The 15,591-nt window shown below is 39.5% G+C and overlaps 1 protein-coding gene across 1 annotated transcript in view; it reads right to left on the bottom strand.

Annotated features, from left to right (window-relative positions):
- Positions 1-417: 417 nt before the first annotated feature.
- OPRM1 (opioid receptor mu 1) overlaps positions 418-15,591 on the bottom strand; it is a 35,402-nt gene continuing 20,228 nt past the window's right edge. The window contains exons 2-4 of the mRNA XM_038397296.2: positions 10,824-11,176; positions 6,366-6,886; positions 418-1,920 (exon numbers count right to left, since the gene is read on the bottom strand). Coding sequence (XP_038253224.1) covers positions 1,882-1,920; positions 6,366-6,886; positions 10,824-11,176 — 913 coding nt within the window. The 3' untranslated portion in view covers positions 418-1,881. The remainder of the gene's footprint in view (positions 1,921-6,365; positions 6,887-10,823; positions 11,177-15,591) is intronic.

Here is a 15,591-nt window from a genome sequence, read left to right as displayed (position 1 = left end):
ATGTTTCTACTTCTTGCTGTTAGCCAAGGAATAATAAAATATACTAGCAAAGTGTGCGTCACATTCCCCTCTAGAGGCTCACCCATCATTGCAACCAGATCAAGGATTTACTCCTTGAAATCTGTGTTGTAATGATGACCTATGCAAGAGGTTCATAGTTTTGTGTTACTGTAAGAGGTGGCTTCCCTGGATTAAATTCTGTGGCAACATGAGGCAGCTTTCAACAGAAAGAGAAACAAATGGGTTCCATTATATGTATTTTACTGATGCACATGGTCAGATACTCAGCTGGAAGAAACTGATTGTAGCTTCATTGACTTTAGTTGTGCTACCCTGATTTATACCAGATCGGGGTTTGGCTCTCCATCTGTATTACACTATACATGACAGAAACAAACATGTTCACACTAAAATATTAGAATTATATATGCTTTTTAATTACAAGAGGGAGAGTAGGTTTTATTTTACGATACACGTAAATTCATGTAAGTACTTTTTGCTTCATGAATAACTTGACCATTTAATTATATACAGCAAATACCAAACAGTGGCTACAAAATACCATATTACCACAAATTTATCTACACGGAAAGTTGTCTTTTATACCAGAGAGCAGGTTACATGGCAATTGCTTCTGTACAGTGTTTCTTTTGTACATTTTGAAGTGCTTTAGCAGCCAACAGAAAATGGAAATACAGACTACAATTTTATTACATTGATTAGAAAAACATAAATGTTATGGGCTTGGTTTTAAAAAATTAATTTACTTTCATAATGTAACTTTACTGTTTTTCTTTTTAAAAAAGACCTAAAGTTCTGTATTTGCTTAAGCTCTTCACAGATTTAACAATAGTGATTTACATTTTATATAGCTCCTTTCATCCTGAAGGATCCCACAGTGCTATACAAAAAATGAGTTCTTGGATGTGTCTGAGATGTTACTGATTGGACAGGTGAAATTGGAGAAACTAGCTCAAAGAGAATTTTTAAACACACTGTGCTAGCTCTGAAAAGATTAACAATATACATATATTCACAATGGAATTTACAGAAAAAGCTGCAGTCCCTTTATTGATCCATTTTACCACAACAAAACTCAGAGGAACATCAAACCTTTCCAACTGTTATTCCCACTTGCTTCTTCCTGAACAAATGACAATGCATTATTTTTATTGGAAAAATATTTTTGTATGTTAAAAGTGGAAGAGGAGGTTAAGATTCGGGTTTTTGAAGTGAGCATTGAAAAAGTGAGTAATTTCCCATTAAAATGCTGAAAGGGTGATAGTTTTTGAGAAAGTTCTCTGTGTCACACAGGTAGCTTTGATCTCCTTTGTTATTGTAGCTGATTAAGTGATGATTGTTCATATAAAAAACATGTGTTGTAACCGATGCAAGAAACCACCATTATAAAGCACATTTCTAGCTGAAACTGCTCCAAAATATCCCTTGCTGTGTTGTATGCAATTCTACTTCCATTTATTAGAAAATCACCTCCATTAAGCAGCCTATATTTGTCCATCCCTTGAGTTTTTGCTTCCAACCTAATGCTACTGCAACCATTCAGAGCAAAACTCAGGCCATCTGACCCCAGTAATGTCCAGTATTCCTCTTTTAGATAAATGTATATATTCTGGATGAATATGTATATTTTTGTACACTGGAGCATGCTAAGCCCCCATTTCATCTGACTCTGCCTGCTATTAGGTTTCATGCTTCTGTAATGAGCAGTGCAGAGTTGCTGTAGTGGCAAATCACTTTGATGGATCTTAAAAGCAAGCACTTTCCTCCAGGAGGGAAAAAGTGTCTCCTACACATTCCCCACAAACACACCTTGGCACTGGTGTTGTGATTGCTTTGAGGGCTATGCGGCAGGACACCCTCTCATGCCAGTGGTGTGGCTTCAGCTTCCAGAAGTTCCAGCTGAAAGGAAAGAAATTGTAAATACCATGAGTAGGTCATTGATTTCCCCTCCCATGTGTTTCTTGCAAATTTTTTTGTGTGTGAATTTACCCAGCATTTGCTGCTACTATTTCACTGTGCAAAGCTGAAGGCAAGAATTTCCTTTCAGTTTACATCATGAAGGCAGAAGAAACTACCACAAAAATTGTGGTTTGAGCTAGTGATCTGACTCTAATTTCAAAATAAGAGTAGTTCTTCCACTTAAAACCTCTTGCTGGTTCTCAGTAACGTAAGGCGGCAACAATTGTGTTCCTTTAATTGGTTACTCACATATTTGAATGGGCTAGACCCTCAGCTGGTGTGAATTGACATAGTGCCATTGAATTCCACTGAGTTATGTTGATTTACACCAGCTGAGGATCTGGCCCAATATATTTACAACAGAGGAATTAAAATAGAGAAATATCTTCTCCATGTCATACACTATGTTACCATGTTTAAACTAGAATACATTACGTGCCAAGCACATAATGGTGGCAGTTTTCTTTCTATACAGAGAATCCTATGTGAATTTCATTAGTAGAGAACAACTTTGGTCCCTTCAATGCACTTTTTGCAGTCATTGCTGAAAAGTTAGTGTTCTCTGTGATACATGAGCATATTCTTCTAAGCTTTTGCTTCCTATTGTGCTAAATACAATCAATTGTCACTCTAAATTAAATTAAATTAAATTAAGAGTTTTAACTTTTCTATAATTCATCTGTAATAGTCCAAAAGTTCAGTTTGAGATTGAAAAGACGGGAATTAAATCCCTGCTCACGAACCCCCCAATAGCATATCACATGGTAGATAGTTACAGTTTTCTTTGTGATCAGTGCTGCACCTGTGCAGAAGGGCACTACCAACAATTTCAACAGCAAAACCGGCCAGTTTTTCTCTCGAAAGCCACTGATCATTTCTATGCTCTGAAAATGGGCTGTATTTTTCAGTGTTGTAGCAAGTTGAAATCAAGGTGAAACACCTTCCAAATGAAGTGTTTGTTGCTCAAAAAGTAGAGCTCCTGATTAGACTTAGACCACTGGCTTGATTGAAACAGGAAAGGAGAAGCTCTCCCTGCACCAGTCACAGAGAACGAGGTGCTTCAGGGCAGCCCTGCTCACCCAGCGAAACACAGGAGAGGAGCCTTTACTTTTTTTTCAGCAAGGAGGTGTTTTCTTTAACTCCTGGTTTAAAATAAGATATGACCTGAGGTCAAACCAGAGATCAAATTCAGGTTTAGCAGTGTCAAAATTTCACAAGCTTTATTTCAGCTCTGTCTGCAACTCTGCAACCCTGTGAAATTCCACTAGCAGCTACTTAGTTAGAAATGGATTATAATCCTCAGATCTGAATATCCCTATGCTTTGGGGAAATCTGCATCCAAAAATGAATGTTGTGGCTTAGGCCCATCTCTAACTTTTATAGATCACATAAAGCTTTCCATTTTTCATATACTTATGAACGTGTGTTTCCTGATCATTAAGTTCATTTCACACTTGTAAAAACCAGCTTCAGCAATTGCATGCATTTTTATAAGATAATCAGTTAGTTCCAGTCCACTGAGTGTCATTTATTCTTGATTTTCTTTATGAGTAGTAAGCCAAACAGATTTGAGAATCACATACATTAGAGAAAAAGCAATGGGCTCATTTCTAGAGCCACTCCATGTACAACAGTCATAGAGCTTCAGAATAGGGCCCAGTTCTAAAGAGCTGCTGAATTTAGCAATAAACATTCACAAAAATGACACTTTTCTGCCAACAAGGTTATTTAGAAGTATTTCATTAGAACCCCCCCCCATGCTTTATAGTAATTGAAGTATGCTATTATTTATAGTGTGGCTATGCCCATTTTTAATAATATAAGGTGCAGTTCTCCCTTAAGATATACAAAGCAGAATTTGATCCACAGCATACTTCTGAGATGGTGCAAAATAATTTAACATGGGAAAAAAAAGATAGGGGCTACTCTACTTTGCTAACACTGGGCATGATGTAAGGGCGGCATGCTCCATTCCTGGGAGATGAAGCAACTTGTGTCACTTTTCGGTGATTCTCCCTGGCTGACTCAAGAGATGGAGCTGATGGGTTCTGAAATGAGTACTTGTCTAAACCTCCTTGGTTAAGGGAAGCTTGGCACACTTTGATTTTTTTTTTTACTGTAGGGCTGTATATAAAAGTATAAATGCACTTACAGTGATGTATAAGTGAGGAAGGAATAAAAAGCAAAGAAGGAATGGAGGGATCCTGAGGAAGTCCCTTTCCCCAAATAAAACTGCTTAATGTTAAAGTACTTTGGACTCTTCTATGAGTGACCCAGCATTGGTATAGAGTATAAAGGAAAGGTCAGACACTCAACTGGTGTAAATGGCATAACAGCTTTTTGTTGAATTTGATGGGACTATTCTGGTTAATATCAGCTAGGAATCTGGTCCAAAGATTTTAAAACCACTTCTTACCCCAGTCAGGTGAACACTATCTGCAGGTTTCTGTTTCCTAGGTTAAAATCTGCTTGAATATTTTTCCTGCACGGAGGATGCTAACGATCCTATTGTTACTGAAAAAGACCTTTTTATTATTCTTTTTTGGCAGCTGCTGATTATTTTAACAAAAATAAGCTGTTAACAAATTGTGTTGATGATGACTGCTGAATTCTGAAAAGTCCAATTCATTTTGATAGATTCATTTCTAGCTAATTGATTGTCATCACCACAGTATCTGAGCACCTACTTCAATGAACGCAAGTGAAATACTACCATCTTTTCAGAACAATTCAATGAATTGTCACTTTCTGACACACAATTCTTTGTCAAATTCCCAAGCAGCTCAAGTCTCAAGCACTTTGGGCTTAATCTTGCTTGGGTTCTCAGTGCCTTCAGTTCTCATTAACTTTAGTGGAAGTTAAGAGCATTCAGTCAGCACTTTGTTAGGGTCCTTTGTCTGTTCCACTGAAAATTATATGAATTGTGCTGAGCAGTCTAAGGAATTAGTACTCATACCAAATCCCCTCTAAGGCTTTGTCTACACTAGAAAGGTTTGTTGGTATAGCTATAGTGGTAGTTCTGTCAAATCCTCCTAGTGTACTGTAGATGCCGCTTATACTAGAAACAGAGTGTGTTTGCTGATTAAGGGCCAGTCTACAAAAACACTTAAGGTTTGCAGCAAGTTGGGGTATGAATCTCCCCAGCACCAGCAGGTTTTGTGCCCTTTTTCTTTTTTTATGTGAATTGTAAAGAACACTCAGAAGATCTTGATAAAGGTTTATTTTTCTGCTTCATTTTTTTGATCACAGGAAAGTTATGTTTTTCTTTCCCTGTTTAGCTTGATGTTTCCCTGGGAAGACTCAGATGTGGAATAGAAGCTCTCAGACCTAATTATAGGGGCATGGGTGTTGAATCACGAACAGAAGAGCTTCTTATCCAGCAGTTTGACAATTGAATTAAATAGGTATCAATAAAAAAAAAGACAAAACAAACCCCAGCGTTTTAAACAGCTTGAATAAAAATCTCTTCCCCTCTCAATAAATCCAGTTTGATTTCCTTGGTATCTGTGATGCCATAAACCTACTAGTTCTTTAAGGCCAGTCTTCACACACAAGTTGTACTGCTTTAATTATACCAGTATAGCTGAAGTGGCACAGACCTCCCCCCACAAGAAGCGTGGACGCACTTATTTTGTCATAAACTTGGCTTGCATTGTAATAACTTATTCTTCTATGGGAAGGGGTTACAAAGCTTCTTTATACTGGCAGAACTGTGCCCACATTGGGGGTTGCACTAGTATAACTATATTGGTTAAAAATATCACACTTCTAACCAACATAGTTGTACATAGTTGAACAAAAACTGTGTGACGACTGGGCCCAGGCTTGTGTAGACTTCCAGGAAAAACGACCTTTCAGAACTTCTTCATAGGCCATAAAGAAGCAAAAAGATTGCACAAATATATTTTTTACCTTTGAAAGTCACCTTTAAAATGGGAGGAGGATAGGGATATCTATTTGGCTTACCACCATGCACTAGTGGTGTGAATAGAAAAGTCTATGATCCTTCATCAGTCATTCACAGACTGTTCAGCAGTTGCAAACATTCTGTAAGTAAGACCATTCGGCTTCTTTCTGTGTGTGTGTGTGTGTGTGTGTGTGTGTGTGTGTGCGCGCGCACGCACGCACAGCCACACACACATACACACACTAGGCCTGATCATGCAAAGTCCTTTTGAGAGCCCCCTACTTCCAAACTTCATTGGGTATTGCGAGCACTTAGCATCTCACTGGATTGGGTTGTGTGTACGTGTACACCAGCTGTAAAGATAAACCAAGCTACCTCCTGATAGCTATAAATCAGTAAAGACTGTAACTTCCGAATACATGTCATCTCCAGGAGGGAGGCCTGAATCCAGAGATGACATCTCCACTGCTAGTCATACCTGATGGTTAGTCCTATCCACAGTATTGGCAGTGGAGGCATGATCACGAGTATTTTGTCGGATGCGGGTGGAATTTTGTTGCTCGATAGTGGAGGAAGTGGGAATGCAGAATTCTCTGAAACATCTTTTGAAGTTTTCATCTAGAAATGCATAAAGGACTGGATTAAGGCAGCTATTTGTGTATCCTAAAGCGATACAGAAGTGCCAGGAGACAGTTTGGAACGTAGTTTCTGGAATATTGATCAAGGCTTTAATGATGACATAAATGTGGATGGGAGTCCAGCAAACAATGAACACCGCCACCACTACAAGGACCATTCTCGTGATTCTCCTCAGGTTTCTATCCTTCTCTTTGGAGCCAGACAGCATGCGGACACTCTTCAGGCGTAAAATCATCAAGCCATAGCACACGGTAATGATCAGGACTGGCATGATGAAGGCAAAGATGAATACACAGATTTTCAGTAGGTTCTCCCAGTACCAAGCTGGGTGAGAGAACGTAAGTGTGCAGTCAATGGAACCTAAAGTAAAACAAAATTACAGAGAAGAGTGAACAGTTCAGTGTTTAATTTGCTTTGCTTTAGTCTTTTCCTCCCCTCCCCGTGCCCCACAACATTGTACAATGCAATTTTATAAAATGAGTAACTGAAACAAAACAGCTTTGAATGGCTGATGCATGTTTGTTTACAGCCATGCAGATCTGTACACAGATCTGTACATCTTCTGAAAAATGTAATGTTATTGCTAGAGAGTTATGATGTTTTTGTTAGAAAGCCAAAACAAAAGGATTCTTGCTTTGCTTTTGTTTGTCAAAAGGTTCACTTATGGTTTGCAAACTTGGGCCAATTTTCAGTTTCAGCATGAAATCTGTTGAAACAGGGCAGTTTTGTTTTGAGGATTTGGGGGTTAAAAGGACAATGAGGAAGGAGGATGGTTTTCCAGCTGTAGAAAGCAGCATGAAAAAGATACAAAAGCAAGAATGGGAGGAGGGGAGCAACAAGATGAGTGGGTGAAGCAGAGGGAGTGATAGGAGATGAGTTGCAAGCAGGGGATCTCAAAAGTCAGGAGAAGTTTGAATTTTTTGCAAAATGAGACAAGATGGCATTGGAGAGATTTGGGGCTCAGTCCTGCAAGGTGCTGACCTGCATGCTATCCTGATCCAGCAAAACACATAGACACATGCTTACACACACTGAAATCAATTGGACCATAGTAACAGGGCAGGCGTCTCTCCCTCCCTGGGTTCCTTGCAAACAGTCTTGGACCGCTTCTTTATTGTCAATACCTCTGTTTTCATTTGTTTCCTCCACCAAGCCATCATCAAAATTCCTGTGCAGCACTTCTACCTAGAGTGTCCTTCAATCCTCAACTCTTTCTCCAGGGAGGAGAAGACGACAAAGCAATCTCATCAGCCAGCAACCTGGCTTCCCCAGGGCCCTGCTAGCCCTCTCTCCTCCCTTTGCACTTCCTTCTTTTGGTTATCTTATTAGTGGATGGGATAGTTAGCTTCATAGTTTATCAGCCCACAGTCTTCTGCCCCCCCAGTCAGACACTAACTACTTTACCTAGAGAAACCCTAAGGGTACGTCTATGCAGGGATAAAAAACCTGTGACTGGCCCAGGTCAACTGACTCAGGCTCCCAGGGCTCAGGCTCCCAGCTGAAAAATTGCTGTGGAGACACTGGGCTCGGGTTGGAGCCTGAGCTCTGGGACCGTGCAGCCTGAGCATCTACACAGCAATTTTTCAGCCGAGAGCCCGAGGCCAAGCCAGTTGGCCCAGGCCAATCGCTGTTTTTTTTATCCTTATGTAAACATATGCAAAGTGACCAGAGTCCTGGCTCAGCTGCTAGCTCCCAGCAGTCTGTCACAGTCACCTGCATGCTCACAAAAAGCATGTGCTTAAGTCCATCCCTAGTTACTACAGCGTTTAAATTTGTGCATAAGAGCTGTGTTGAATCAGGCTAAGAGTTGTCAGCACCTTGAAGGTTTGAGGCCTTAAAGAAGTGCATGGATGGCTGAGGAAGGGAAAGGAAGATTAATTTAGCTGCTGATTGTTAGAGTAGAGAGGCAAGAGCCCAGCAGGCTGGAGAGGAGGTGGCTATACCAGTCTTATTAAACATGAATAATAATATACACATTCAAAAACATAACTTGCTGGCTGAAACGATCAGGTAAGATGCATCAATCAGATCAAATGTGATAAATATTTCCACTGAATGTTGGGAGTGAAGGTGATTTTGTGTTTATATGAAATCCAAAATGGTAGTACTCAAGACATTCCCATAAATATTTTTGAGAGTGTTTTCTTTGCAATTTAATGTATTTAACACACATGAAATGTATTGGCTAGGCAGTTCTTCCGTTATCCATATAAAGACAGCAGTTGCAATGCAAGATTTTCCACTCTGCCCTCAAACCTGTGGATTTTTCAGATTTCTCTGTCATTTGTATTATTGCTGCACGTGGAGTTCTTAATCTGTGTTTCTACATGTGTGTTTAAATTATCTTAACCATGACAACTCAACTGTTTAACTCTAAATTGTGACAATAATAGTGGCTACTTATGTTCAAATGTGAAGTTCCTTTCTTTTGTTTGCTCCTTGGTTGGTAGCCACAACTCCCAAATGTCAAGCGGTGGAAGATACTTCTGCTCCACAGCATCAATATCTTAGCTCTTGTATCTTGTTGGCTTTTCTTTTTTTAGTCCTGGATCTACTTCTGCGTTTGCTAGAATTATTATGTAGATGAGTTTTCTGCATGGCTCCAGTGTTATTCTGGGTAATATTTCCTGTTAATGTGCTCGTTAAAAAGAAATTCTGAAGTGCTAATATGCTATTATATTCTGGCATATGAGGGAAATTAATGTTTTATATTATGGTGAATGTAAATCACTAGGTGGGTGTGCTTGATTACAAAAAATAAGTTCTATAATAAAAAAGGAATATTTTTATAAAGGCAGAATAGGCAAAGTCTGAGTTGCATTGTAGGTGCTTTATAAGTCCTGGGAGAACTTTATTTACAGCATTTCTGCGCATCTAGTGTGTGTGTGTGTGTGTGTGCATACACACATACATACAGCGAGAACAAAGCTCTTTAGTGATATAAGCCAAAGTTCTCAAATATTTAAAGATAGGAAGTGACATACAACGCCTTCCATATATAATATACACAAACAAGTTGTGCACACAGCTATTACTGTAATGCAAGTTAACATAACACCTTACAGTTTCCGTATGAGGAGAGATTAATAAGACTGCGACTTTTCAGCTTGGGAAAAGAGATGGTTAAGGGGAGATATGATTGAGGTCTATAAAATCATGATTGGTGTAGAGAAAGTAGATAAGGAAGTGTTGTTTACTACTTCTCATAGACAAGAACTAGGGGTCACCAAATGAAATTAATAGGCAGCAAGTTTAAAACAAATAAAAGGAAGTATTTCTTCACAGTCAGCCTGAGGAACTCCTTGCCAGAGGATATTATGAAGGACAAGACCATAACAGAATTCAAAAAAGAACTAGATAAGTTAATGGAGGATAGGTCCATCAATGGCTATTAGCCAGGATGAGCAGGAATGGTATCCCTAGCCTCTGTTTGCCAGAAGCTGGGAATGAGCGACAGGGGATGGATCACTTGATGATTACCTGTTCTGTTCATTCCCTCTGGGGCACCTGGCACTGGCCACTGTTGGAGAATAGGATACTGGTCTTTGGTCTGACACAGTAGGGCCATTCTTATGTTCTTAAACCATATCTTCAGATTGTGTGCAGTATCACTAAGCTAACTCATGCTCTTGTCTCTGTAATCCTATTCTTTCTATCATCCTTCCGCTGTCCTTCCCCACCCCGTCCGGTCATATTTTTACTTAGAACTTGATTGGCTATCTGGGACTCCTGAACCCTATGAGGAGTTCCAATAAAATCAGTGCGGGCAAATCTGTTTGCAGGATTAGACTGTTAATGCTTTGGTTTGTACTAGTGGTGCCCTGCACACTTTTTGAAAGTTAAGGCTTGATCTGGTGCATTAAGGCTCTTTCCTGCATCTTTGAAATCAAGGGGAACTTTGTTACTAGCTTCAGTTGGCTCAGGATCAGATCCTAGGTCAATGACTGTCTTTCCACTGATTTTCTTGGGCTTTGGATGAGGCTCTTAATAGGTCAATAATAATTTTTCTTACATGAAAACTGGAAGTATATTTTAAGAAACAAAAGCCCTTGAAAGTATGTTCCTTACTTGTCAGCTATAGTTTGTGTACATCTCATGACGTGACAGGCTTCGTCTACATACGTGTTCACCTACAGTACTTGGTGTATATTTTGAAAATATAGATTTTTGTTTTTTGGAGGGGTAGAGTAGATGTGGAGGATACGACTTAAAACCATAAGTCTGGGGACATTATGGTTTTAAGTGAGCATTTAAACATTCAGTTTAACTTAAACCCAGTTATGAAAGTCAGACTCACCGTGCCTGTATTTTGTGGTTGCCATGAACATAACTGGCAGACCTATGGTTGAAGAAAGAATCCAGTTGCAGACATTGACAATTTTGGCATTTCTGGGAGTGCGAAAATCAAGAGCCTTGACTGGGTGGCAAACAGCTATGTAGCGATCCACACTCATGGTGCAAAGTGTAAAGATACTTGTGAACATATTGTAGTAGTCTATGGACATAACGATCTTACAAAGGATTGTACCAAATGGCCATGTTCCCATCAAGTAATTCACACTCTGGAATGGCAGAGTACTTGTTGCTAGGGCATCTGCCAGGGCAAGGTTGAAAATATAGATATTGGTGGCAGTCTTCATTTTGGTGTACCTAGAAAAATCAGAAAGTGGGTGAATGAACACAGCTATCAGTATTAATCAATAAAATCAATACCAGTGACTTACCTGTAGGAAGCATCTGTGAAACAACAGTATTGGCTTTGAGATTATTCAGAGACACATTCTATAATTAATTTTATTTAATCAAGCAACTGTCTAATGCACAGGCTTCAAATGAAATATTTTTACACACCTCCATGAATGTTTGTAAAACAAAATGAAGTATTGTTCTAATAAGTGACAGTGCAATCTAGGAGAAAATTTGCAGAAGAACCATTATGGCTGAAGCAGAATTGAGACAAAAACTGATTCAACAAATATTTTTAGTATCCACTGGGCACCACACTAGATGAAAAGAACTGCTGTATCTACTAAGTATTGGAATTGCAGTATATAAAAATGGAGACCTAAATCATATATATTGTGGCATTGCAATGGTTCAGATTCTTGGTGACAAAGTAAACAAAGAGAAATGTCCAATATGTCTAAAATCCAATTTTATTTTAAAAGTTTTTGGTTTGCTACTAATTTTAGGAAAGTTGTATTTAAAACTTACAATATTACATAACAAATTTACTATAATTACGTTACAACAGTGGAAAATGTAAGATGATCTCATATCCTGACCTGGTATGTTAGTGTGAGTTACTTACGTAATTAGGAAAAATTGAATGAGAAGAGAGCTGCTTTTAATATAAGGACTAACTCTTTAGAAGTGTACACTTAGTAACCAGCTTTAAAAATCAATCAGTTAGTTTTAAATCTACCTAGTACCTTTCAATCACAGCTGAACAGGTAGGGTTTTTTTGTTGTTAATTTAAATCTTAATTTGAGTTAGGCCGAGTCTGCACCTCAAATGTAGGTTGACCTAGCTACGCTGCTTAGGGCTGCAACAAATGTTGTGCCCTGTATGACATAAGTAGGCTGATCTAATCCCGTAGACACAGCTAGGTCGATGGACAGAAGGATTCTTCTTCCACCTAGCTCCAGTCTCTCTAGTGGGTGGATTTACAGGGATGGTAAAACCCCTTCCGTTCCTGTAGCAAGTGTCTATGCTATAACTCTCCCGCGGCATCGCTGCAGTACTACAACTGTGCTCCTGTAGTGCTTGTAGGCTTGTAGTATAGATAGACCCTTAATATTGCTCTGAGTGGTGCATTAACTTCCCCTTTGTTTCATTAACCTTTGTGAACATCCTACAGTGTAGTATTCACGAAGACATTTGATACTGCATGAGGTCATTGAGTTTAAAAGATTTGCAGTGGTAAAATGAAACTTTCTCTCACAAAAGTAAGTTTCAGGCCATTCTGCTCTGGAATTCTGATTGCTTCCTAGGTTGCTAAGCACACTGATTGTCCTGTTCTCAGTGGGTCAGATGATCTTTTTTTAAATTAAACTCCTTTGTGGTCCCACAAAATAACATATAAAGTGCCTTACCAAACAGAAAATGTCTTTACATTTTAAGGACTGATTTGTAAAAGAAACAAATTACTAAAGATCTTTTTAGGAGGCCCTCTGGGGAAAGACGTAAAAGGTGTAAAAGAAGATATTCTATGTTTCTTTCTCTTGCCTTGCTCTGTTTAGAAGTTTTATTGAACAGCTGCAGGTTGTAAGGAATTGGCAGCCACCATTAACTAGTGAAAGCAGATTTGTACAACCTGAACATGGTTTCAAGAACTTGGTTTAAAACTTCTGACCTAGCAGAATATCAGAAGCAGTTACTAATCTCCTAAGTTTCTCATTTTATAGCACTGTGTATGTACAGCCATAAGCAACCCACATTTAATGTTTTTGTTTTTTTAATAGTTTTCTCTAGTTTAAAACTAAAACAGCAAGCTGTTGATATCATACTCATATTGCTTTTTTGGGGAAATTATGATACATAACTATGTATCTAAATTATAAACCTAAGCACAGAATGCATTCTGAAACAAAAAAGTACCCAGGCTGCTCATTCTACTGCCACTCCCCACATTGCCCGGACAGAAGGGTGAGTACATAGGTTACTCAACAAACATAAGGTGATCAGAGAGAGACGTAGGTTCTGTGCGAGGTTCTCAGAGTACCAATACTTCTTTCCTGTGGAGACGTACTTAGAAGAAGCTGCTGGGTTCCTAAGAGATACTGAAACTATTGGGGGAGATTCCATGTGGGAGAGATTCAGAAAAAGCCAGAGCTATCAAAACAACAGATAGGGAGGAGGGAGGAAAAAATTGGCTGGTAGGTGATGGTTTGCTGGAGGGAAAGGGTTAATATGGGCTTGAGAGCCAGTTAACCAGCCTGTTTGTGCCAGAGGGTGGGCCAGGCCTAATTGGAAATAAATCTCGGATGGGGGAGAATAGAGCTTGTTGCCATAAAGAGGTGGGTGAACCTAGCTGAAGGAAGAAGACTCACAGGAATGGAGGTGGGACATGTGCATGTGTACTCACTTGTGTATGTATGTGCTTGTGTGCTCTCTCTTTCGCAAGCAGCCTGCAAGAAGGCTGAAATGGAGGAAGGAGAGCAAACAAGATACTCCAGGGATGAGTTGGAGACAAGTCTTGCCCACATGCTCAGGGTTCAGCTGATCACCATATTTGGGGTCGGGAAGGAATTTTCCTCCAGGGCAGATTGGAAGAGGCCATGGGGGTCTTTCACCTTCCTCTGCAGCATGCGGCATGGATGGAGGATTCTCTGCACGTTGAAGTCTTTAAACCATGATTTGAGGATTTCAATAGCTCAGACATACGTGAGAGGTTTATTGCAGGAGTGGGTGGGTGAGATTCTGTGGCCTGCATTGGCAGGAGGTCAGAATAGGTGATCATAATGGTCCCTTCTGACCTTAATATCTATGAATCTATGAAACTGTAGTCTCCATAAACCCCTGAGTGGGGGAGGAGTGTGCCAGCCCCTGAACAGTAGGGTTGTTGAGGGAACAGGAGCCTGAGGCTTGGGGTAGGGACAAACTGTAGCAGATTAAAGCTACTTGTGAGGAAGAGCTGGCTTGCTGAGCCCAACTGAGCTGAAGGTTTGGTTTTCTGTTTATTTTTTGTCGGACTTTGGCAAAGGAAGCTGCACCCCTGACAGAGGTGGGGCTATACAAAGGGGTTTGGTTGAGGGCCAAAGCACTTCTACGGCCATGGTACCTCAAAGGATGGGGGGTGGGAATCGAGGTAGCACTGCTGCAATGCCACATCTGGCCATGATGGGGCATACTGGGACAACAACATGCCACACCACATAAAAGGGCTTTTCTACACTTAAATGCTGCAGCTGCTCTGCTGTAGTGCTTCAGTGAAGACACTACCTGTGCCAATGGGATGGATTCTCCTATCAGTGTAGGTAATTCATCTCCCTGAGAAGCGGTAGATGGGTTGATGAGATTTTTCACACCCCTGAGCAATGTAGTTATACCGATCTCATTTTCTAGGGCAGACCAGGCTCAGATACTTTCATTATTGCTGTCTTTGCATTATTCATTGTCAGTAAGGCCTTAAAAGTTCATAGACTATGAATTATTTCATTTCATAGACTATATAAACCACCTATGGAGGATCTTGCTTGATGCACTATGTAATCTTCAAATTCCTAACTGATCTGTTCTTAAATATAAAGGAAGCAGAGCCTTCATGCTTACTGAAAGTATTTGGCTCTCAAGGGCCTGATCAGGTCTTAAATATCTATCTCTCCTGTACATTTTAAAAATTATATCGGGGGTCGGCAATCTTTGGCACATGGCCCATCAGCGTAATACCCTGGCGAACCATGGCCACTGGGAGCTGTGGGGGGCCGTGCTTGTGGATGGTCAACGTAAACAAAATGTCCTGTGGCCTGCCAGTGGATTACCCTGCTGCCCCCTGGATTATATAAATGGCTTTTTTCTAAAAGATGAACTACATTAAAAGTGATTATTTGTCCAAATAAGGGGATTGTTCATATGTCCAGTATCATGTCGGTGTGCAAATAAATTACTGAAGTAACTGGTTTAAAAGACTTTTAACATCATACAAATATAACACTCATTCCCTAAAATATAGATTCCAAAGACTTCTTCATAGCTATTATGTTTTCTGTTTAGGTATCAACCTGCTTGTGTGAGTATTGTGCATAGACTCTTCTGTTATCCAGCCCTACTGGCATCTATGATGAGGTTACAGTACCTTGAAGTAAGTGTGTGTGTATGTGTGTAATTGTAGCACATCTACATAAGTTAAAATATATGTAGTAACATTTGTAAAGAAATATGATAGTGGGTGTAAATTATTAAGAATTTAAAAAATTGGAATTTTATTTAAGGCAACTTTGAAGCCTGAAAACTATCTTTTTATTGGCTTTTGTATTAAAAAAAAATCTTTGCATCAAAACCTATGAAAATTTGAATATCAACATTTGGCATATGGAATTTCAACAGCTGAAATTCTGAAAATG

This window comes from Dermochelys coriacea, chromosome 3 (genome assembly GCF_009764565.3).
Source record: "Dermochelys coriacea isolate rDerCor1 chromosome 3, rDerCor1.pri.v4, whole genome shotgun sequence".
Taxonomy (NCBI): domain Eukaryota; kingdom Metazoa; phylum Chordata; order Testudines; family Dermochelyidae; genus Dermochelys; species Dermochelys coriacea.
This window is presented reverse-complemented; position numbering and strand designations above follow the sequence as displayed.